This window comes from Nesoenas mayeri, assembly GCF_963082525.1.
Source record: "Nesoenas mayeri genome assembly, chromosome: 7".
Taxonomy (NCBI): domain Eukaryota; kingdom Metazoa; phylum Chordata; class Aves; order Columbiformes; family Columbidae; genus Nesoenas; species Nesoenas mayeri.
The window spans coordinates 39233099-39253871 of NC_137551.1; the positions used below are offsets into that span (position 1 = coordinate 39233099).

At 43.9% G+C, this 20773-nt stretch overlaps 1 protein-coding gene across 1 annotated transcript in view; it reads right to left on the reverse strand.

Annotated features, from left to right (window-relative positions):
• Window positions 1-6249: 6249 nt before the first annotated feature.
• Window positions 6250-20773, reverse strand: part of TCERG1L (transcription elongation regulator 1 like) — a gene marked incomplete at both ends in the record, with an annotated part of 71507 nt that continues 56983 nt past the window's right edge. The window contains 5 exons of the mRNA XM_080348324.1: window positions 6250-6406; window positions 7978-8096; window positions 11279-11368; window positions 15198-15333; window positions 18497-18566. Of these exons, the coding sequence (XP_080204450.1) occupies window positions 6250-6406; window positions 7978-8096; window positions 11279-11368; window positions 15198-15333; window positions 18497-18566 (572 nt within the window). The remainder of the gene's footprint in view (window positions 6407-7977; window positions 8097-11278; window positions 11369-15197; window positions 15334-18496; window positions 18567-20773) is intronic.

Consider the following 20773-nt stretch of genomic DNA (forward strand, 5'->3'; position numbering starts at 1 on the left):
TAAGTGCCACATCACAGATCTTTTAAACCTGTGGCTTTTCTGATAGAGAAAAGAGAAGAATTCATAACTTGTGAGAATTAAACATCATAAGGATATCTCAAAAGACAGGGTCACACCCCAGGAGACTGGTGCTGCAGATGACAAGCAATAACTGCCCATGCTACTCACTTCAAGCTAATTAAACACAGCAAACCACCTAGGGAATATATTTTTGGGGAATTATTTTCCCCCCCTCTACCGCTCCTCAGTCAGAGATGAAGGGATGGCCAGCTTTCAAAGATGTGGGAATACACTCAACAAGAAGAACAGGACCCACCAGAAGCAGTTCAGGTAGCCAGCCCACCTTTGGGCTTCTCACAGGTCCCAGGAGGACAGGAGGGAGCTCGGAGCAGCCCCTGCTGCCCAGAAGGGCAGTTTGCGGGGGGTGCTGGGCAGGAGGGGCTCCCTGGGCACCTACCAGCATGAGCCCCCCCGTCCCCCCCTCACACAGCAAAACCAGTTGGACATCGTGCTCCTCCAGCCAACACCCAAACACAACCCAGGCCCTTCCTCCCAGCTCTGCCCAGCACCACGTCTGCTGCCCTGAGCTGCAGTGTGCACATCAGCACCGCACACCGGCTGCTCCCCAGGGACCCCAGCACCGGCACCCCAACCACACAGATGCTCCCTCTGCAAGGGGTTAGACGAGGAAATAGAAGAGAGAGGTCTCCAGTGGTCTGGAAAGAATACAATTTAATTAAGGCCAGAATTTCACCTTAGGCCGCTTACAAAAACTTATGAATGAATTAAAAGCCTTTAATCTTCTTTAGGATTAGAAGCATTACATGGCGACAGAGTGGAAAGAAGCAGCGTTGCACATTGTGCCGCCAAAACCAGCTCATTAGCATTGCTTGAACTCTCCTAAAGTTGCTACTTTCGCTATTTTATGACCTTCCTAGACAAACCACCCAAACCTATTCCCTCTGATCACGGACAGTTTCGGCAGAGCCCCCTGTGCCATGTGGTGCTGAGCACTCTCAGGTGCTGCAGGGAAAAGGCTTTTCCCCACGTTGTAACATCGCAGCTACTCTGGTTATTCTTGACAAAATATGAGCAGCTTTTGTTTTAAAAAATACTATTGCAATTTGTAAGAATACCTATACAGGCTAAATGTATCAACCACCAGTTGCCTATGGTTGAATTATTAAATCAATATTTTATTCTTTTAGGAGAAAAACTATCACATCTTATGGAAAATTATTTTTAATGCAAACAAAACACAGGCCTTGAAAGTCTCATCCTAGCGTGCTTACAATCACAGCCTTTTCAGATGTACAAGATCCTTATTAAAAATGCTCTTTAAAGTGAAATATACTCGTTTGTCATGCAGTGCTGGTTCCAGGCAGAAACACTGCTTTCCTGTGGTGCCAGGGAAGAGCCCTTCTCTTCAGACTAGGAAAAGAAATATATATATACATATATATATATAAAAGGCATTTTGCTTCATCAGGTAAAGCGTGTTCCACGAACAGAGCGCTGTGACACTGCAGCTCGGCCCTCCAGCCCGCTGGGCTGCCCGGGGTTCCCAACACTCCTCCTCTCCGGGTCAAGCTCTTCAGCTGCTTTTTGGGCAGCTCAGACCCCATTTAGTGTCAGCAGCAGCTTGTGCTGCTCCCGAAGTCGGGGCAAGCTGGAGAAGAATGAAACCTCCAGCAAGTGCCCGGCAAGTTGTCTATTTTGTTGTAGGTATGAGAGGAGACGCTGCAGAAGGAGTTTGAGGAAGGGTCAGCAGAGGTTCCTGTAGCAGGAAGGACAACATTGGGATTGAAATCTCGCTGCAGTTGTGCTCTGCCATGGAAGCAACAACAGAGAGGATCTAACGGGAGAGTTGCTTTAGCTGCACACGTGATATAAAAATTACTAACAAAATATGATGTTGCATTAAGAACAGGTTTAATAAACCCCAGGAATTGTGTAAAGGAGCTAGTTAGATATAAAACAAACAAACCCAAACCCACCAAAACAAACAAAAAACCGCAAACAAAACAGAACAGAACCCAAACAAAACCCCACAAATCATTTTGATTGGTTAACCCTGAAGTGCTTTTGCTCAAAGCAAAATAGATTCCAACAAGGAGATGTTGAAAAATTCTATAAACAAGTTCTTAGAGCACGGCAGCTCGTGTAGCGTAAACGGGAGACTCTTCCACCCCACTGAAAAGCTGTTTGCTGTTTTCCAAATGTAAGCACTTACAAAGGAAGGGTGAAGCCCGACTGCTGCTGTCGGCAGGAACCTCCACCAAGCCCTTTATCTACACGTCCATTTCATATTATCAGCTATGAGGAGATCTGGGTGCCCAGAGAAATTCAAACCCGCTGTTCTCAAGCCAGCGGCTTCAGTGCCCGTGTGCTGACACACGAAGTTGGGTTCCCAACACGTTTTCATACGTTCACCCATTTCATTTACACATCTACATATTCCACCCGGTATCTTGGAAACAACAGGTTACCACACACCAGCACTACAGACAGATACCTGCAGGGTTTGCATCAATATCCCCCCACTCAGTACAGGATACTTGAGGAAAAAAAGTCCAATATAGAGCAATTGTGATAAACTGGGAAGCATCCAGCCAGGGCTGAGCGAGTGTCCGGTTCAGCAGCTCAAGGTGCCAGCTCAGGACCTCTCCACACCAGCTGCAGGTCTCTGTGCAGAGACGTGCGAATCTCAGCCCCGTTTGGGGAAGCCTTTTGCTGCATTTCTAGTTGCTGCCCTGTTTTTCTTCCCAACGTGAAGACATTATTAAATATAACAACCTCAAGACAAGTAAATGGAAGAAAACCATGAAAAACTGTCTGGATACAAACCAGCTCCGGTACAAGCAAACTTGCCAGAAGTGTATTCATTATGAAAAGCGAGCGGAGAGGCAACAATTCTGGATGTCACAGCCACTGCTGGAGAAATACAATATATAGATATTTCATTGACGGTTGGAAGGATAAATCAAGTTAAATTGCTCACAGAAGCAAACCCAAAGCATCTTGCTGTGAATCTAGAAAAGTAAATTTGTAGTCCCTTGGGAGCATCGCCATCATTTGTTTTCATTTCTTTGACTTCTCTTCATTTATGCTGGAGATTAGCTCTCCCAACAATGATCACAGCAATATAGAAACATGTTCCCACAGGAACGGGATGAAAGTAATATTTACTAAAGTAAACCCAAGTGAAGAAAACAAAATAGGAAGAACTAAGTTCAAAAAAAAGAGCCACAAACTACTTAGGAAAGTGAAACAAAATGACTTTAACTATCACTGAGCTACTAAACTTCCACCTAAAAATCCGCAGCTTTGTTAGGAGGCCAAAAAGCAGAGAAAAAAATCCCAAGCCAAAACCCATAAAAACCTGCCATCAATAGTATTCCGCATGTTGTCGCATTGCCCGTATTGTTCAGAATTGATTCACTAAGTAGTTTCCATTTTTCCTAAACCCCGCCCCACTTAAGATTATCACCTTGAGTTTTCCTCCTATTTATCTCATTTTTGTAGCCAAATACAATCCTGAAACAAACAAATTACTTTCAAAACAGTATTACTGAAGCTAAGTGATTATTAGTATTTTATCAGCAAGCAAAGTAAATAAGCAACAAGTTGGAGCCTCCGGCAGCCCATTTCACCCCAGCTGCAGCTTTAAATTGCAACTTCCTTCACTTTCAGCATCGCGTTCACTAGGGAGGCAGAACCAGAGCTGCCCCAAATGCGCAACTCCCTGGTCAGCTCAGACTTGGTCTTTGAGTGCTTTCCCACTGACCCATCAATTTACAAACAGAGCTGCTACACCTGTCCTGGGTGTGTTTTTGAGGTTTCAGGGCTGTTCTCTCTACCCTGTTGGTTGAACTGGGCACCATTACACACTTTTTCTTTTTTTCCAAGTTGAAAATTGAGAAAGAACAGATATCCAAAAGCCCAAGGCACTTACCTGAGCAAAAGAAGATAGTCTATCACAGACGGAATCATGGAGCGACTGCAGGGACGCACAACCGGAGACACCAACAAGCAGCAATAAAACCAGTGTCTGGAGAAGAACCGCCGTGCAAGCAGACCCAAGACTGGCCATTGCTCAGCCCAGAGAGCCAACTGCTTCAGATATATGCAGTTTCCAGGCAAGATACAAAGAATATACATGGCTTTCCATGTCCGTGTGGGTCAAGCCATGATGGATTTAACCACAGCAAGAGGCGGTCACATTGGAAAGGGAAAACCTTTCCTACTAGGAGCATTCAAACTGGGGAGCAGATCACCTGGGGAGTCTGAAACCTGCTGCTGCAGGTCTGGAGACCCAAACCAGCCCAACCCCCAGGAGGGATTAAATACAGCTGAGGCTCCTGGGCACAGGCAATGCCTTAAAGGAACAGGGCTTTGGGTTGTTGTTTTCGTTTGATCCTGGTTTTGGTTGGTTGTTTTAAAAATGTTTTTTAAATTCTTATTTTTATTTTTTTTTAATTTATTTTCCCCAAACATTCCAGGTTTAATTTCCATAACTCTTCCAACAATGCTGACCAGGATCTGTTTTACTCAAATACAGCAGCGTTGAACAATTGCTATGGGATCTGAATATTAGCATTTTGACAAAAGATGTTCTAGTCTTAAGAATTCCAATTTGCTGGAAGTTCCGACAGCACGAGCAGCTTCTCTCTGAAGGTGTTTCAGCTCAGTCTCGCTGCCCACGTGCCCAAACTCAGTTCTAGTTCTGTCCTTTGCTGCTCTGGCAGCCTTGGACTCCGCTGCTGATTGCAGTTCATGTTCTCACTACTTTCAAACTTAGCAAACATAGAGGTTTTCTCCCTCTTATGACAAAGACAGACTATATTTACTAAAAGTCTCGTTGAAGATCCAGTTTCAGTTATTCCCCTGTAGAAGCAGCAAGCTGAAGGTGGTTATGCAGCTTTATCGGCTCCTTTAGGACCACCTCGGATCTTCCTAGAATGTTCTTCTAACTTTACCGACAAGCAGCCAGGAAACCCTCTCTCACACCCACCTCTTTCCGTTTCTCATTTTCAGAAATCCAGCATAATCTCACCTTTATTTCTACTTTCAACAGCCTATAGCCAAAAGGAATAAATACACGTCCCTAATTCTGTGATTTAAGTCAAAATCTGAAACTCTAATGAGTAATAACTTAAAAATGAGGTCAACTGAGCAAATGATTATGGTCAGAGACAGAATGTGCAATGGTGATGTTCAGCAGGGCTGTGCTGGTCTCATCCAGCCACGGTTTCCCACCTTTGGAGTCAGAGCAACTCTTTTGCTCTCAAGATGCTCAGGACTCTCAGTGGAATTTGCACACAAACCGTGAACGGGAGGAACTCTCTCTGGTTTTCTGCCTCTCAAGTGAAAACCACGAGCCCTGCATTACTTCACCCGATATTTCAAGAAGTTTAGAAACTTCAGACCCCCTGAGAGTTGGCTTAAAATATTTATTAATTAAAAAAGTTAAATATTTATTTATACAAATAGGATGAGAAAAATCTCATGCAGACTTTTCACATACAGCAACATAATTAAAATCATACGGCGATGGTTTTACCGAAGAACTTCTTGCCGGGAATGGTGCCGGAGAGGTGTTGCTATCGGGAAGCAGAAAGCAACTCCTGGAACTCAGAGTTTTCCTATGGAACATATGCCAAGATTTTCACACTCTTCACTAAGATTAACAGTTAATATCTTATTACTACTACTCAGAGAACTGGACAGAGATGTATGAACACCGGGTAATGAATTCCTGCGTACCACCGGACCTTAAACGCTTTGCGTTAATGCACAAAGTTGCCAAAAGATTGCTTTAGATAATTCCCCTAAATGATGAAAATATCTTGAGATTGTTATGGATGGCATCTGCTTCTGCTTAATTACAAATCTGCATTGGATTCATAATTTGTGTATATTACAAGTAATTTGCATAATTAAAACAATTACGGAATTGACATATCACGGCAATTAGAAATGCATCAAACTCTGGATGTTGTACAAAAGAGAGCTTCAATATGAAACATTAATTCTTTGAGAGCAAAATATCCTTCAGATTCCTGCAGAACGACCTCCACAAACTCAGTGGATGTTCAATAAACTCTGCTTAGAGAAAGTTTTTCTCGGGGAAATCTCCTTCCTCACCGAGATGTCGTAAGTTGAACCCCGAACGCTTTCGCCTCCGTTTGAATTCCTTCCTGCAGCCACCGCACGGGCTCGCGCATTTATTGCCACTTCCAGGAGCTTTTATCTCATTTTCCGTAGCCTTATCCTGTTTTCTTTGTCCCTCTTTTTAAGAATAAGTATGAACTGATTGAAAAAATGCTCTTGGTCCTTCTTCTTCTGCACAAGGCGAAACCGCTGGTCTCTTCCATATTTCTCTGCAAATTCTTTAAACGTTGTTCTGCAGAAAAGAGAGACATTTAAAGCTGTGACTTAGCCAACCCCCCTGCAGACTCTTGGACATGGATCTCACTTCAGTTTTTACCCAGATATCAAAAATCAGGGCTGTTCTGGGGACTATTTGGTGGCAACGTGCCGGTGACCCCGAGACGAGGGAGGTGAGACCAGGACAGACCCGCGCGGTTCGGCCTCACGGATCCGCCTCCAACCGTTCACCTGAGGTTTTAACTTAGAAAAATCTGAGTGACAGCTTGCAGGACGATTTTGAACCATTACCACAGTATTTGCTGCGTCACAGGGTACTGCAGCTTCAATCAACGCCTGCTGGTACTTATGGCCAATATCTCAATAACTAGCCTAAAATAGAGTAGAAAACCACACCTGTGGCTAATTGCAAGCAAATCCACTTTGACTGTGAGCACTACAGCACACCGGAGGAAACATCACACTAGCTTGATTTCTTCTAAAAATAGCAAAAAATATAATTGTAACATTGAGCGACAGGCACAACACAATTGAAATCCACAGGGAGCTTTGCCTCGGGATCTCATCCTCCGGCCCAGCACCTCCCAGTGCAAACAGGATACATGGGAACTCACTGGCATTTCACTGCTGTTTTTGACCAGATGACTCTGCTAATCCCAGCCCAGGCCCATAGGTCCAGGTCTACAAGCAGCGCGGTGGCACTAGGAAGAACTGGCACCACGATTCACAGGCCAACAAGGGGTTTTTATTTAAAAACCTGAGATACTGATCCCTGTCAATGCAGAGAAGCACACAGGACACAGGGGACGCTCCGTAGTGTTTAGCTGCTATGTTAGCCCAGAATATTCTGTTTTGTTGTAAAAATACTTCTTATAATTATTACCTCCATAGGGCCTGATGTGTTGTTTGTATCTATGTGTCTAGGCAGGTAGCGCTGTACAATTACCTGCGTATTTTAGTAAAGAAAACTGTAATTTCTTAGCTCCAACAATTCAACCAGACGTATAACATATAAACCTCCTTATTTTTATATCACTTACAGATGAGCAAGTGCTATCTTAAGCCCTGCATTCGCTGTTGTGCAGGTTTGGATCTGTTGCTCAAATATCAAAATAAATGATTACATTGCATGCCTTATTTTAATTGAGTAACGTGGCATTGATACTGTGTTAAATTATGTTTCTCTTCCATCAAAAAACAAACTGAAATACAGTTTTTCACTAGTTACACCTGTATGCCTAATATAAATGAGATTTAACATTCAGGCACCGATTTTATATATCTATGTGTGTGCGTTCTATAATTATATCATTTACATGCATATAAAATAAATATGTTATGCAAAATACTGCACATTCTTATTGCCAGAGAGAGAAAGGAACAGCGAGAACGATGGTGCGTCCCCTTTCCCAGTAATATAACAAGATATTGTAAAATATGAGGGGAGATATGTCTCGCCAGCGTTGTTCACTAGATGTATGAGCTTGTTATAAAGAGCATGGTCAGTGTTAGGGCGCTGCGGGGCTGATAAGCACAGACTAAATGAGAAAGCTTATCTTAACAAATCTCCGGAAGGCACAGCCGTACCTTGGCGATAACTTGGATTCTTCCAGGAGCTTTTTGAATTCTTCTTTGGCTAACAACAACTTGTTTTTCTTCTCTTTGTACTCTTCTCTGATCCTGGTCTTGACAAACTGCTCGAATATCTTTCCAAGAAAGGGAAACAAGACAGTGTTTATTAACAAAGCCTTTATGGTATTCCTGCTGGATCAAAGGGCTGTCAATCTACGGTTCTGATCTGCCCTCAGTACGGGCCGACCCGCATGCAGCTGAATCTGATCACGTTCTCACAAAATAAGTAGCTGGAAAAATGTATAATTTGGACAGACGACATCTTCATTCAAACATCAAATGCAACATAAATCAAAATTTCCAGTGTTTCGCCTGCATCTTCACGCCTATAGCATTATTGCCGTACATCGGTATAAGCGACTGCGGTTTAGTTTGGGTCTTGCATCTTTCCCAGCTTGCTGGAATTCCTGAAAACGTCTGTAACGCTAAACATCAAAATTTTGTGGCTTAGCCCCAAAAAAGCCTGAAGACTTCTCACGTCAGTTGTCAAAAACCATGAGCTTACACAAGATCCTCTGTACACATCCACCCGAAAGCTTTAACGTGTTTGGAAGGGTTGACAACCTTCCTTTAACAGTATTTGGCACCTAAATATGGAGCAGAGTGCTCAGCATCAGGATTTTTGGTGTCTTGAAAAGGAGTTAAGGAGTTCACTCCATCACAAAATTCTGCCAACTGCTTTAATGACGTTTAATACCAAAAATCTGGCCCTGCCAACTTCATGCTGTAAGAAGTGTGGCACACTACGTTGTTGAATAAAAGGAGCCGCTCCTCGAAATGCTAAGAGCTTTTCATATTCACCATCCTTTCCACCACAAATCACACACATGAAATATGATTACTGTGGTTACTACCACGGCTGCTTTCTCAGCAGCCATGAGGATGCATAGGTGCAAATCTACATGTCATGAAAGCTCAAGTAACTGAATTTCAACTGGTATTTAGTATGGATGTGGAAAAGGGAAGAAATAACACTGGAAAAGTAAACATCAAAAAATGGCCATGAAGGAAGTACTTGGAGAAACCTAGGAAACCTGAATATATTGCACTGCGTGCATTTGCCTAAGTTGAGTGTAAGAGGAGATGGAAAAAAAAATGAACCAAATAAAGTAGGTGACACTGTTAGTGCTTGCCTTGCTGGTATCAATGAAGCTATTATGAAAGTAATAAATCAAAATTAACAGATAGCTCATTATTTTAATACAGTTGCTACTTTGCCCTTCACTGTTCTTTGCTTAAGCATAGCAGCATCTCTCGGCTGCTAATAACCCCTTGGGAAATGCTGGTAAGGAAGCGGAGCAAAGCGCAGATGTTCAATACAGATGGTCACGTCCCTTGGGCAGCATGAGGACACCCACCCGCAGCAGAGCTGGCACCCCGAGACCAGAGCCACCCCTACACAAGTTCATGTCCAGGGGAAGCTCCCTCAGATGCCTACAGACCATGGTCAGAACACTTGTCCTGCCCGGCCCAACCTGCCTGCCCGTGGGGAGGAGAAACGATGAGCCGGCTGTGCCACAGCACTCATTCTTGCAATTGTTCATTCATTCATTCACTCATTCATTCATTCACTCACTCACTCATTCATTCCTGCATTCATCCATTCACTCCTGCATTCATTCACTCCTTCATTCATCCATTCACTCCTTCATTCACTCCATTCATTCCTCTCTTTCATTGTGAGCCACTTTTTACCCCTAACTCCCTCCAATATGATTTAGAAAGTACTCAGACGCTCACTATTCAGGTGACACTATCGGCATCCATGAAGGTAAATATTTCCATAAACCTAAATAATGCCTTCTAGTAATTTGAGTTGTACCCCAACAGGCACTTTCATTAAATCAGGGATCTACTCTTGTCCAAGTCTAACTTTTTTCTGAAACTACTTCTTGGAGGACAATGAGGCCTAATTAAACAGAACTGTGCATAATGACCATCTAGAAGCATGAACTTCAAGCATAGTATCTAAAATATATTACACACCTGGAATTCACTGGTTTGTTAACTCTGTTTTGCTGAAGAGCACCCAACGACCACCCTCTTCCCCCTGAGCCCGAGTCAGTGACTCGCAGAGCCAACCTCTAGCTGACCATGGGCTTCTACCCGCAGCATTGCCAACTACTTGCTTTTCATCACTCCTTCCTTGGGTATTAAATAGACCCCACAAGCGAGGTTCCCCTCGGCAGCACATTACATTATGAGTATTCATGATGTATTTTCATTATATCATCTCCAAGGCCAATAAAATGAAAGATGTATCTTGATTGACTTGGCAAGGTCTAGGTTTTGTCCTTGCTCATTCTCTGAAATAAACATAAAACTGGCTGCTTAGTCTCTTGTTTAGCAGTATTCTCCATTCTAGCAGTTTCTCTTACATTTCCATTCCCATATTTCATTATTATTTTATTTTCGCTTTTTTTCTTAGGAAAGAAAATATTGGGAAGGTAGCAGTGAATGAAGATACATGTGCCTGGTCCCTCAGTAAATACCTGCAGGAAGCTCTCTGGAGAATCACAAGACAATATGGGCCCCAGTGCAACAGAATAGGAATAAGTACATTTTTCATCATGTTTATTTAAAAAATGGCCAATTCCCTATTCAAAATTATTCCTTCTCCAGGAAGACAAAAGACCGGTAAGGAAGAGAAATAACTGCAGAACAGAAGCGTTCACCTTCTCTGCAGCAACACTGCACCTCTAATAATTTTTTTAGACTAATTTGCAGCCCCCGGGTCCTTTTAGATCCGTAGTGATAATTAATGTCCAAATCAACAAGGCAGCAAAAAGTCCACTTTCCCATTCAAACAGATACCAGCATAGCCACAGTGCTCTGGCCATTTATAGCAAGTTGAGTTATTGCAAAATATAGCAGTAAATACTGCCAGACTCTAGAAAATATTCTCAGTAATAAACGTGAAGCAGTCTCAGTGCAACATTTAAATAATTCAGAGAGGAAACGTTGCTTACGGCCATTCCCGCTCTACAGCCCAGCGCCCCGGGCTCGCCGGGAGCTGCTCCCACCAGCCAAGAGCCGCAGCTCCTCTGGAGGAACAAACCCACGTTAGCATGTGCTGTCCAAAGCAGACGGCGCTTTCCTATGGGCAGAACCTGCACTGCGAGGCCCACTCAAAGCTAAAGAAAGGAATTTTCATTTTAAGCAACTTTTTGAATCCTAATGAGATAATTACTCTGTTATTAGAGTTATTCGCGAGATGTTTGCTGCCATCAGAAGCTGCGCTAGAGGTGATGCTCACCTGTTTACGTTCTTCTGAATTTAGTAGAAGGTAGCGTGGATCAAATACTATTTTGTGTAACTCTTTTTCCCACGTAGAAAATGCTGAAACCTGTGAAGTACACAAACACAGTTGCATTAAGGAATTTTAATAAGGATGTGAAAGAAGGAAATGTTCCAAGGTGAAGCAAAAGAGGAGTTCAGAAAGCTAATGAACCCTCTAAAGGATGCCTCAGAGCGGTTGGAAACTGAATTTTAATCTGTTTCTGGCAATGCTTTGGTCGCCCCCACACCATTAGTATTGATTTGCTCTAGGACATCTCAGTGAGAATCTGGGAGATGCTCGTTCCACAAGTTTTGATGGGAAGAATCTGTAGCAGAAAGGAAAATGCCACTTTATTTTCTGCTTTGTACAACAGAAGCAGCAATTTCCATTTAAGCAATTATCTCAGCTTTAACTCCCCTTCTCTGCAAAACTTAAATTATAACCCAAACAGGGCTGCCAGCGTGTGCACACGCTGAAAATCTTCAAAGCATCATGTTTTTGCAGTGAAAGCGCCGCTTCCCTCCGACAGCAGAGCTGTCACGTCCCCTTGCCAAGGCTTCCAGCCTTCCCTGCTGAACCCCCATCAGCGCTCACATCCTGCAGGCACGTCCCATGAAAACGTCATGTTCCTCCAGAGCTCCTTCTGTCTTCTCCAAAGCCTCCTCCCGGTGCTGTGAGAACCACCACAGACCTGAGCAGGCTCCTCATCTGCCCTGGCCCTGCCCTGGCCCCTTCGCCCGCGGCTTTAATGAAGCAACATTCTGGGAGGGCTCAATAGAAACCCCAGCCTGATTTTGATACCACGCACAACATCAGGACCAGAGGAAACGGCCTCAAGTTGCGCCAGGGGAGGTTGAGGTTGGATCTGGGAACAATTTCTTCCCCAAAGGGCTGTGGGGCATTGAACAGGCTGCCCAGGGCAGTGCTGGAGTCACCAGCCCTGGAGGGCTGGACAGACGGACATGAGGTTCTCAGGACATGGGGCAGGGACAGGGGTGAGTCAATGACTGGACTCCATAATCTTAAGGGTCTCTTCCAACCAAAATGATTCTATTACTCTATCACTGTTAATTAGTTTGCTACAGAAAACTCTGGAGAAACATAAAACATTCTATTCACTCCATTTAATAACAAGGAAGAGTAAACTCACTAAAAAAATTAAGTATGCGAAGTATAATTAAAACACTCAAAGGGGAAGGCTCTGAGGGTGCAGAGTGGGTTTGAATGGACTGGGTTTCCTCTTGGAGCGGTTAGAAACTGGGGTATTTGAAGGTCGGGCAGTGATTCAGAGCTGCCCCTCCAATCGCTGTTTTCTGGCAGCTTGTTCTCCCCCCACGTCCCCGCAGGCGCCCGAGTCCTGAGCTGTGGGGTTTCCCCTCCAGAAGCACCAAGCAGCGGGAATGCTGCTGCTTTTCAGGATGTCTTGTATACTCTCTCTTGTACTTGTTTCCAGCACAAAGGCCAGTTGGAGCTCCAAGCTAGTTAAGCTCAGGCTAATTTATCACATAATCATTCCTCTCTATGATTTTTTTCTTTAGTAATGATTTACTTTCACATACTGCATATGTACACCAAAACTAAGCATTAGCTATAGATATTTATAATTTAGTTTTAGCTACACACGCCATATGCTGTTCAGGATATTCATTTTGGAGCTCTAAAATAGCATATAAAATATTAACGTTCTGACTAATCTCCCAATGTCTATTGTACCGTGGTGATTTTCCCTCCTACGGGACTTCAAGCAGGGCACACATGTACAGGGGATGGGGGTGGGATCTCTTCCCAGCACAAATCCTGACCTCTGTGGCCCAGGATCAGCACAGACAAAAAGGAAAAGAGGAGTCTGAGCTGGTCGTGGGTCTCCAGTTCTCAACTGCTGCTCTTTGCCAGAGTGCAAAGTACAGGATAAAGCTGAGATGGGAAAGCGGGGGTTAGGAGCCCCAGCCCCCTTTCTTCTCCTCGGTGCCAAGAAGGTAAAATCTTGAATCCTTGAAACAGCCTTGTTGCACTGCCAGCAGCCAAGCAAAGAGGGGAATTTCCTAGGAATTCTGGATGTTTTGATGGCGCGGCGGTGATGGAGCCAGCAGGAGGCTGGGTTTGCTCAGGGTTTTGTGACAACTTCTGAACCTCCAGGAGGAGATCAGAGATTGCACGTTTACACTGCAAAACCTGCCACAGACTTCGGAACGGTGCTGTTGTCTTGGAGCTACGCCAAAATTACATTTGGGTTTTAAAATGTTACAATCAATATTCTCCCGTTGATCTAATTTATGTCGGAAGGTTCAGAAGTACACGGAGGAACTGCATCTAGTTCAGGCTCTTTGTAGGGCCAGCACGGAACTTCGCGAGAAATAACGTTACGAGGAAATAACAGGAGACATTTGTTTAAATAACCAGTTTAAAATAACACTAATGGCCTCGCTGCATGTCAAGAAATGCCAACCGGCTGGTGCGAACCAGCGGCTTCTCTGGACATTTTAAAATGCTTAGGGCAAAAGCACAGTAACCCATTATCTATACATTTTAAGATAATAGCAAAACCAAACAGTAAATTCCCTGATTGTCTTACTTTTATGAGCAAGTCTGAATCTTACACTGGAAACACTTGAGGAATCCTATTATAGAATATCCTCAATACCTTCTAATTTTGACTTATTGGCCCCTGATTTAATGTGTGTCAGCAGCAGTCTTCCACTAGTATTCATTTATGGCACTTCTGCATTTTTTAAGCATAAATAACAAAACGGATTAATAAAGCGGGTCTGGCATGGAGATAAGTTACTATTGGGCTTCTGAAGCTCTAATTATCCACCTTTAAAGTCTGCTGATTACTGGTGATAAATTTTATAGGCTTTACTGCCTAACAACAGACACCTTGGATTTTTTTGCTTGCATGAATTACCCAGACTGCTATAGAATACATATTTGCAGAGTGCTGGAGGGAGGTACAAAATCTGCACACGTTGCTCCATTATACACCTATTTACATTTGCCGGCTCAGGGCCTAAACGTGTTAAGCTTATTAATTCCATTCATGCTAAAAATCATCAGTTCTCTGGAAGAACAGACACTGTGAGACGAACTTTAGTGGAGAGGGCTTTACGTACATAAACAACAGTATCCAAAATCCCTCACAGTGACGGTCAGTTCAGCACAGGTTTGGAAGTGCTGCCTCAGGACACAATAATCAGGCTGAAGCTCTTTACCGACTCAGTCGCCAGATGCTATTAGTTGATTCGTAATTCATATTTCACTGTTGCTCATGAGGCTCAGAGCACTGATGGGTTCTGTCTGTAAACTGAATTTATGCTCCATCTATCGACTCATAATCTCGATGAGGTCATGGGAAAAGGGCTGTAATAACCCCAAGCCCTACCGGACGCTGGACCACCAGGTCTGTGGGAGGGAAGGATGCTCCAGGTGCTCCCACCTCGTGTTGTCCTTGTCCAGCCCAAACCCTGGAGCATCCCCCGCCCCAGCTGGAGCCACCAGCTCTCCTCCTTGGCAGGGCTGCTGCTGAGCCTCAGCTGATGCACATGACACATCTTCTGTACTTGGGGGTTCCTGTGACCCCTGGGATGGCGTGTGGCTACAGCCCCCGTGCCCTGCAGAGCCACTGGGCTGGAACAGCCTCTGGTTGGCCTTGGCTCTGTCTACAGGGATTTCCTGGGAGCTGCACCTGCGAGGGGCTTTCAGCTGTGCACAGCCACGCAGGGAGAAAAGTCACAGAGAAGTAACACTAAACCCACACGGTTAACAGACAGAAAAACCCCTCTCAGTAACTCCTCATTCAATTCCTAAGTCGTAGTTAGGAAACGGTTCCTGCAGTGGTCCAAGGCGGTGCCCTAGTCCCAGCAGTGAGATCCGCACCGAAAGCAGGCGCGTTGCTTACCCCCCTCTCCAGCAGCATGTCTCGGAAATGCGTGATGCGCTCTTCCAGGGGAGGCGTGACCTGAGGGGCCGACGGCTCCTCGCTCTTCTCCTCCGTTTCAGCCTTCCCCTGCTCGGCAGCTTGCGGATCTTCTGTTCTTTAACAAGGCAAGATAGAAAAAAGTTCAGGAATTGCCAGCTCGGGAGAGGATTTTTAACCCTGTCCAGACAATCCCGTGGGACTCCCCGGCGCGCCCGCAGCAGCCACTGACAGCCGAGAAATGACCCAAACCCGCCGTTTGTTATTAACGCAATGGGCTGGCGGGCGCTGCTGAGGGACCCCGACAGCTCCTTATGGGGAAGGATGCCCTATGGGCTGATCAAAGAGGAAATCGGCAGCAAAATACTGCGCTATATTTCAAGCTGCAGAAAAATGACAGCTTTATATAAAACTGGCCAAGGAGGGAAAACTCTAAAGGAGTGACTGAAGAGACCCATCTTGTTTTATTTTTCTTTCCTGGTTTTGTGCCCCCAAACTTGAAAGTCAGTACTAACCCTTTTTTTACGTCCCCACAGACCCCAGGAGCTCACTCCGAAAGGCAGTAATGCAGCAATGCACTGCATGCACAAACAAATGAAGAATCAGCCAGGAACCTGCCCCTTGCCAGTGCCAGAGGTTCGTATTTATCCTGACAGTCTTTTCCCAACATTGCAGCTGAATAGAATAAACAGGTGTTTCTGAGAAAACACTTCATATTCATTACCTGAGTCCCTTTGCTTACAAGACCCCCTGGATAAAGGGACATGGGTGGCACTGCTGTTTCACCCCAGATCAATATGTAATATTATGGGTGTTAGAGACCACAAACGCTGCACTCGCACAGGGCTGGCAGCCAACACCCCGTGGTTCAGAGGGCAGAAGGTTTGCCCCCGGGCGTCCTCAGCATCTCCAGGGACAGGGTGGTGAAACGGGGGCCTGGAAGGAGTTTCCTTCAGGAGATGATGGGATCTGGGATGTGGATCCAAAATTCCTGACGTCGGACAAGGTGGCCAACTCAGACCTCGAAACCAGACTTGTGGGCCAGTCCTGCTGCTCAGTAATGCTCTGAGCAATGAATGGATCCAGTACAAATGAAGGCTCTTTCCGGAAAGACCAGGAGCCTCACAATGATCACAAAGTTCACGTGAGGATAACGAAAGCAAAGCAATTTGATTTTTAGCCTCCTACAAGGCATGACTGCATTTTCCACTCATGCAATTTTCACCACTACGGAATAATACTTAGTTGGAAATTTCAACAGGAAAACACTTTTTTATTTGCAAGTAAATGAATTAGATCAGTATGTAACATGAGCCCCAGCGTATTACCTTCCTTCTCCAAATAATTCCATTACACTTAGATTCATCCTAAAATGACACTGCATTACTAGCGATTTGAGAGAGATCAAATTGGCGTTCTCCACAGAATGACAGTGACTTTTATATTGTAGTCGGAAATGTTATTGTGTGACACGATCCATGAAAGGCCCAATCCAATTTCTAGCATGCACAAAAAGCTTTTTTAAGCTGAAACTGAATACAGCACACTGCTCCACCAGCCCAGCGCCACAACAGCCCCTTTCCTCCAGTCCTTCCCAGGCAATGGAAAATGGTGTAAACTACAGAGACTTATTTTTGTGCCGAAAATGACAGGAATATCGGGAAACCCATCTAAGCGAAGGAAAAAGCTTTTCAGAGGCTGCCCAGAGCTCCAGCCTTGGAGATGTTCAAGCTCCATGGAGAGGTCCCGGTGACCCGTGGGGACCAGGGTGGGACAGGGACCCCCGAGATCTTCTGTCATTCTGTGAAGAAAACCCAGAAAACGCAGGTTTCCCTGAGGATGGTTTTTCCCTGGCATAGAGCACAACCAGAGCATTGTCTGAGCAAGAACCTGACTTCGCTGTTTTTAGAGCGGTTTCATTATACCCCAATGAAACGTAAATAAAAGTGCAACAGCAGCTGGTGGAGCCCAGAGCTCCACACCTGTGGCTTCTGGAATCAGACAGAATTAGATCTTATCCTTAGGACAGTACTTTCTGTACAGCAGGTGATTTACTGTACTTCAAAGAAACAATATGATTTACTAAGTAAATTTACTTAAATGAAATAAGATAGAATAGGGAATACAGCGTATTTAAAAACAAACCCTGAAATCATTATTTTTCTGTCTATCCAGCACCAAAATGAAAATTTGTTTGTTTTTTTGTAAGGACAAAAGCTTTTTAGGCTCTGGTCTCGGTGTGGAGTGAGCAGCACGTGGTCTGTGCCCAAGTGAAACGAAGCAGAGGGAGCAGAAGGTCAGATTTGCACCTTGGGAGGTGAAAAGCTGGTGATGTGGAGCCTCTCATCCAAAACTCGGAGCCCAACCTGCACTTCAGTAGACTTTGCATCTTGAGAATTCCCATTCTGCTGCTCATGGCACCGAGTAACTCGGCAGCTTTTCTCACAAGGAATTACAAGCTACGTTTTGTACATCAGTTCTGCTTATGGCCAATTCAGCCATCTCCAGTGCTGTGTCTCAATTACATCGACAAAATCTTCATATAGCAAAAGAGTTTATACATTATTTTAATGCTGAAGATAACTAAATTCTAGTTTGAAATTAAAATCCTACAGTATTTTGGTTTTTATATCATGAACTGCCAGCTATAGTCTAATATTTGTAAAATATAGTCTATAGTCTAACATTTGTAAAAAGCCCTAGACTGTACTTCTTCAGTAACAAAATCACTATTTTCAGTGTCCATCCATGAACCTCTGTATTCTGCCATTGTTTCAGGCTACAAAGCAGAGTGTCAGGTAATTTTTACACGTTATACAAGAGACTTTAAAATCCAAAGCAGCTGTAGAAATCATGTAGTGCTTTGGGGATGCACGTTCTGCTGACGGCAAAATAAACACTTTACGGCTTTTTGGTGACAGGTCAAACTTCAGGGGAATTGGGATCAGCACAAGAAGTCTGAGGAAAAGCTGTGTCGTCAGGCCAGATCTCACTTGTTCATTATGTGGATGTTGCCCTTGGCTTTCACAGGACTAATTGCCCAAATACAGCAAATAATAATTGTTTCCTCCTAATCTAAAGGTTTATTTCAATGCCTGATGCTTGCAAACAGATGTTCTAGAGAATCACAGTTTGATGAAGATTGGGTACCTTAAGAATGTCTCTCATAATTTATTGTAGTTATCCACACAAAAGAAAACAATTGTATTTCTCTTTGCACTCATTTGTACCAGACATTAGCTTTTTAACATTACATAGAGATAATAAACTTTAGAACTTACTTATTTCTCTTAGTTTTGATGCTAAGATCATCGTTTTCTTCCCTTGGACAAGAACTAAGACATTTATCTGCTGAAAGGAAATAAATAGTTATTAGATGTGAACTAGACAAATGGGAGTACAAATCCCCCACATTAACCTTGCACTTCTTGTCTTTGGCCGCTGCTCAGGTATTTCCGACTTCCCACTCCCCACAGAGGGTTTCACAGGAACACGCATTTCATCAGCCCCTCAGAAGCGCCTTCATCCAAATGAAAGTGACAGCAACAAAAATTACCATTTTCATTCTGAAAAATTACCCATTGATCACTTGTGACATGATTGTTTTAAATCTTGTTGCTGTTCCACCTGACGCTCCCTCTTCCTTCCCTTCCCTTCAAAATACAACTACAAAGACATTTCTGCAAATTTATTTCAGTCCTGGCAGCCTGAGGGATTCAATAGTGTCAACTTGCACCACAACTTGCCTTCTCCTTCTTATATATGCAAATATAATGCTGCTTATCCAGACATTTAACCGACAGTACAGCAAGAATACGGAGACACCGACAACAGGTGTTGCTCTCCTGGGGTGGCCTGGCCACTCATCCCTGAAGGACTCTGGGGTTGCATTGTCACTCAGAGTGAACACAAAACATATGGAATAGATATTTATTTCTGCTTTTTTTTTTTTTCCACATATCCAAACTGCGGTTTTAACCACCAGTTTTAATCAGCCAGGTCCAGCCAGCGCTTGGTTAGTGTCAGGGACTCCAGTAATTCACCACAAATTGGCTGAGAAATATCAAAATCAAACTGTATGTGCTGAGCTTGGGAATATCACAAACACCAAACCTCAGCCTTTTGGTATGAGACTGGTAATGACGATATCTTGCTATTTAGGAAATTATGAAAAAATAACTTAAAAATACATACAGAATTGAATGTAAGTTATGGAGAGAAAATGTTTGAATAACTTGATATGTTGAGGTCTGATCTCACTAAAATCAGATGAAACTCCAAGACATCTGCTAGAAAATGGGCATCTGTATCACTGAAGCCAACAGAAACTTGGCCATCTATTTCAAGTTTCATTTTAAGAATCTTGTTCTTAGCTCATTCTGTTTCCCCATTTTAGGGAAATTACATGTTTATTAGCATGCTTTCAGCAAATGTTACCTTCTATTTCTATGAAGTGCTTGAACAAAGCATACACTAAATCACTGCAAAAGGAACAATAAAAACCAAACGGCAGCTGTGACATTGTGGAGTGGGAAGAGCTGAGGTGGTAATAGAGGCCACAGCAGGAAGAAATCCACGGCAGAGCAAGGGACACCTAATGAACTACAGCTTAATATGATAACATGGAGAAACGAATGGAGTTAAAAAATCAGAAGAGTTGGATCTCAACACTCTTGACAATACGCAAGCACGATGAATACATGAATGAATTTAATAATGTTTTAAATAAACACAAATTCACTGGAACTATTATCTCTTCTTGGTAAATTCTTCTTTGGGACATGCAATTAAAAATACAAAGAAATAGGAAAAACCACCTGTAAACTGAGAAGGTGGAATGGAATTTGATAGAGATTTTATAAAGCAATTAATCAGGAGCCGAGCAACCCACAGAGGCAGTGGTGGTCTTAACTTGAATTAATTCTGAAGGCAAAAAATGACAGAGTATTTCATAGAATCATAGAATCATTTTGGTTAGAAAAGACCCTTAAGATCATGGAGTCCACCCACAACCCACCCCCATCACTGCCCCATGTCCTGAGAACCTCATGTCCGTCTGTCCAGCCCTCCAGGGCTGGTGACTCCAGCACTGCCCTGGGCAGCCTGTTCCAATGCCCCACAGCCCTTTGGGGAAGAAATTGTTCCCACATCCAACCTCAACCTCCCCTGGGCAACTTGAGGCCGTTTCCTCTGCTCCTGGCGCTTGTTCCTGGGGAGCAGAGCCCGACCCCCCTGGCTCCAAGCTCCTTTCAGGCAGGTCAGAGATCAGAAGGTCTCCCCTCAGCTCCTGTTCTCCAGGACAGCTATGGGTATATGGTCTTGGATAAATGGGACAAGATTGGAACCAGAATCATCACTTAAAATTTCTATGCAATGGAAAACTCAGTAAAATTTGACAAATGGTATCTACGCTCAGTCAAGAACCTTGAGAATCACATCGCACTGCTGGACCTCTGGTAACATTAAAAACTGGCTGTGAAAGGGAAGAGAGGCAGCCGAGCACAAAATCTAGTAATTGATTTAAAGCTTTGAGGAAGAACATTACTTGACAGTAATCT